Source organism: Geospiza fortis, unplaced genomic scaffold (assembly GCF_000277835.1).
Source record: "Geospiza fortis unplaced genomic scaffold, GeoFor_1.0 scaffold258, whole genome shotgun sequence".
NCBI lineage: Eukaryota > Metazoa > Chordata > Aves > Passeriformes > Thraupidae > Geospiza > Geospiza fortis.
The window spans coordinates 214074-218113 of record NW_005054602.1 but is presented as its reverse complement, the minus strand read 5'-3'; the positions used below and the strand labels follow the sequence as shown (position 1 = coordinate 218113).

The 4040-nt window shown below is 40.7% G+C and overlaps 1 protein-coding gene across 1 annotated transcript in view; it reads right to left on the bottom strand.

Annotated features, from left to right (window-relative positions):
• Nucleotides 1-328: 328 nt before the first annotated feature.
• TLR5 (toll like receptor 5) overlaps nucleotides 329-4040 on the bottom strand; it is a 19837-nt gene continuing 16125 nt past the window's right edge. The window contains 3 exon segments of the mRNA XM_031064538.1: nucleotides 329-457; nucleotides 459-689; nucleotides 761-1803. Coding sequence (XP_030920398.1) covers nucleotides 329-457; nucleotides 459-689; nucleotides 761-1803 — 1403 coding nt within the window.

Below are 4040 nucleotides of genomic sequence, written 5' to 3'. Positions count from 1 at the left end.
GTATCATGGACTCTCTTTGAGAAAACAACCACAAGCATCCTTCTCTAGCTGAAACAGACCATTAAGCAGTACTCCAAAAATCAGGGCCAAAGTGCCTGAAGATGCATCCAAAATGTGAAACATCTGTGGTTCATTCAGTTCTTCTGAAAATGCATGAGTCCATTTGCACTTTCATAAATCTGCCGGTTGCTTTGTCTCTGTGTTCTGAAAGATTTATATTGAAACAGTTACCATTCTGCATGTCTTTTCAAGGAAAGATGAAGCCAACTTCTGTTTATTCCTGCCATGGCACAGTTAGAAATGGGATATTTGCTAGGAACTCACACAGTCAATGTGAGACAGTTGCTACAGGCTGCAGCTCTATACCACCAGTTTTCCTTCGCATTTTTATTTCTTTCAGAATTTGTCAAGAAAGGTTATCTAAAAAACAGTCCACATCTTGATAATCTTGATAATCACCGCAAATACTGATTCCTTTGTAGGAAGTTTCAGATTGGTTTGTGTTTCTTCAGTTGATACTGAGAAAGTGACCCAACCACTACCATAATGAGGACATCCTTCAGATCACAGAAGTACCTGCTGTGGGCCAAATTAAAGGCTTCCACACACCACTCATCTTTGAGAAACTGCTTGGTCACAATGCAAATTGTTTTCCTGCTGTTCCAAATGGCGTCATTAATATTTTTGATATGTTCTTTGAGTATGTTCTTTGAGATTTCATGCCTCTTTACTCAAGAAGAACATATCTTTGATATGTTCTTCTTGAGTAAAGAGGCATGAAATCTCTTTACTCAAAACACAAGGTAAATCTGTTGTTATCAAAATACCGTGAGTCCAGGTGCTTTAGGAAAGAATTCTGGACCCATTCAAAGTCGTTTTTGCTGTAGCACAGATATGAATCATATTTGTATTCATTTTTATCTACTGCTCATGGTTGGTTGTCTATTAGTCTTTTTGTGGTGGTTTTATACCGGATGAAACAAATCCCCCAGACGCAAGTAAAAATTATGACTGCCACCAGAAACATGAGAAGAATGACCAAGAAGAAGATGAAGAGTGAGAATCTGAGTGTCTGCTGGAGTTCATCTTCATCACAGTCATCGTACTTCATATATGACAGGGGTACCCCTTCAAAGGCAGGGGGGTACACACCATACCTGTCAAACTGGGAGCCAGCCAGGGTTACATTTGTTTCATTCAGCCACACTAGCAGGCTCTTTAAAGCACAGTCACAGACATAATTATTATGTGTTATATCCAGAATACTCAAAGTCATAAAGACTTCAGGCTCAGGGGAAAACAGCTGGTTTCTGAATAAGTTTAGGTTTGTTAGGCTTTGTGGGAAAATCCCAGGAGAAAGATGAGACAACAGGTTGGAAGCCAGGTAAAGTCTTTTAAGAGATGGTAGACTTCTAAAAATCTCCTGTGGAAGAGCACTGAGGTAGTTGTTATTCAGATATAGAACTTGAAGTTTGGGCAATGCCCCAAACACATCCAAACATAAATCTCTCTCCCACACCAGCTGTAACATATTTTCACCAAGATCCATATATACTAACTGATTGCTTTCTATAACATTATCACTCTTCACACAGTAAGAGAATTAGTTCTGTTTTAAGAAGATATACTGCAGATCTGGAATTTGGAAAAGAACATACAGGTCACCTAGTTTTGCCAACCAATTTCTTTCTAATTCGAGGTGTGTTGCAGTTATTTCTCTGTTACCTACAGATATTAGCTTATTGTCACCTAAAAAGGCAGAGGTCAGATGTGGAAAGGAAGGGAGTCTTTTAATGGCATTGTCTCAGAGATAAATTATTTTCAGGTTTACTAAATGCCTGAAGGATTTTTCACCAATCATCCCAATATGATTTTGCTGTAAATCAATATACGTTACACTACATAGACCTGCAAAAGTATAATTGTACAACTCACCCCAAAGGTTACTTGAGAGATTGAGAACTTTTAGGTTGCCCAAGCCAAAAAATGCTTACCTTTGGATTTGATTTATCTTGTTTTTGAAAAGGTTCAGTGATTCCAGATTGCCAAGACTTTGAAAGACTAAAGAATTGAGAGAGAAAATGCAACCCTGTGAAATATCAAAGAACCTTAGTTTACTTCTTCCTAGTCCTGCAAAAGTAGAATCATCTGGATTTTTTAAATTATCAAAGGCAAATCCTGAACCAATTATAGGACTGCTAAATATTAAAGAACTTATTTGAGTCCCTTCAATGGTTGTACAGAGATACTGGACTCTCTCTGTGCTCCAGCCATTGTCAGTAAGGTCTAGGGAGCTAAATGTGGTGTTTTTGAAAGGACTGGGGCACTTGGCCCAGGCCACATCTGCTGTCTTGTACAAATGATTAAAACTGAGGTTAAAAAAAAAAAGTGTTTTCCTTGGAAGCTGGTAAGATTGGTTTGACAAAAGTTGGATATCTTGTTGAATTTCAGGTTCACGCTTTTCAAGGCCGTTAGATTATAAAATAAGGGGTGGGGATGAAGTTTTGTGATTTCATTCGTTGAAAGATCCAATTCTTCCAATGATCTCAAATCTTGAAAGTAACATTCTTTCAGGATGGAATCGCCAAGGGAATTGTGAAACAGATGGAGAACAGTCAGGCTTGGTAAGCCCATAAAAGCATCAAGATGCAGTTGAAGAATCTTATTGTCTCCCAAGTCTAAGATACAAAGGTTTAGCAGGTTCCTGAATGCTCTTTTTCCTATGGTAACAGGATGGACTAACTGGGTTCCGATTTCCAACAGCCACAAATGCTCTAGCAGTGAGAACGAAATCACTTTTCTGATATAGTTGTAAGTCAGGAAAAACTTCACTGTATCCTTTGGCACAGGTGGAACATCTGTGGCGCTGCAGAAAAAGCATATGGAGACTTGGGCTTCTGAGTAGCACCTTCTAGATGAACACACACCATTAGCTAGTGACAGACCAAAGAAGAGGAGGAGCTGATGGCACAACATCATGAACCTACGTGAAAAAAGTGACAACAGCAAGAATTAGTTCAGCAGTTGGCTGTCTTTGCAGTGAGTTTCAGAGCACATTTTTAACAGCTGTAGAATAGAGGACTAATGTCACCCTAAAAAGGACTTGTGATTTGGGATTTATCCTTTCTCTGAAATCTAACAAGCATCACCTGATAGTCTGTTTGGTCAGAACATGCATCCCAAAAAAATGTGAGGACCTCCTAAAACCTAAAAAGTAACTCTCCTTTATGTTCCTGTCCTAGGGTGACATTATGATGCTTATATCCCCAGTCAGGTGTTCTGTTTATGCTGGATGTTATATTCTGTGCCTTCAAGACTGGCTCTGACAGTGAAGGCAGGAAGAAGAAGAAGGAGCACAGAGTTTCATTATCGCTGCGCTCTCCCCCAGTCTGCTGGAACACAGAACTCCACTGTTGTTGTCTGGGCATGGACAGGGCAGAACACCACGCTCCTTTTGCTTTTTAGTTAGTTCAGCTAGCTGAGGCAGTCTGAGTTTTCCCTGGACTGTTTTTCTTTCCTTTTTTCTTGGAACCACTTGAGCCTGCTCCAGACTGGGAGCTGGGGAGCACCGAGAGCTTGCACTTTGTGACCTACGGGGGCCTACTCTGGGCAGCAGCCTTTGCCGGTGCCAGAGGGATTGATAACAGAGCGAGCACCCACAGGAGAGACTCTGAATTTGTCGTCTCTTCAGAGCGGCGAATGAGTTTTGTCATCTGGTATTGTTCATTTCTTGTGCTGATGAGTGCCTTGCCTGTTAAATAAACAGGTGCTTTCACGTCTCTCAGAGGAAATTCTTCCCGAACCAGTTGGGGGGGGGAGGGGCCATGTGGGTTGGCTTTCTGGGAGCCCCTTTTGGAGGTTTTCTCCCAAATTTGCCCTAAACCAGGACAGTTCTTTAAAACCTCACCAGGTAAGAGTAAAAATCTTGGCCTAGCTATTTAATCGGCACCATGGAACTCGTAATGCTGGTGTATTAGCTTAACTCCTTAAATAGTTTTTCCAAAAAGGCTAGAACAGTTTGGATTGTCCAAGTAAAAGTG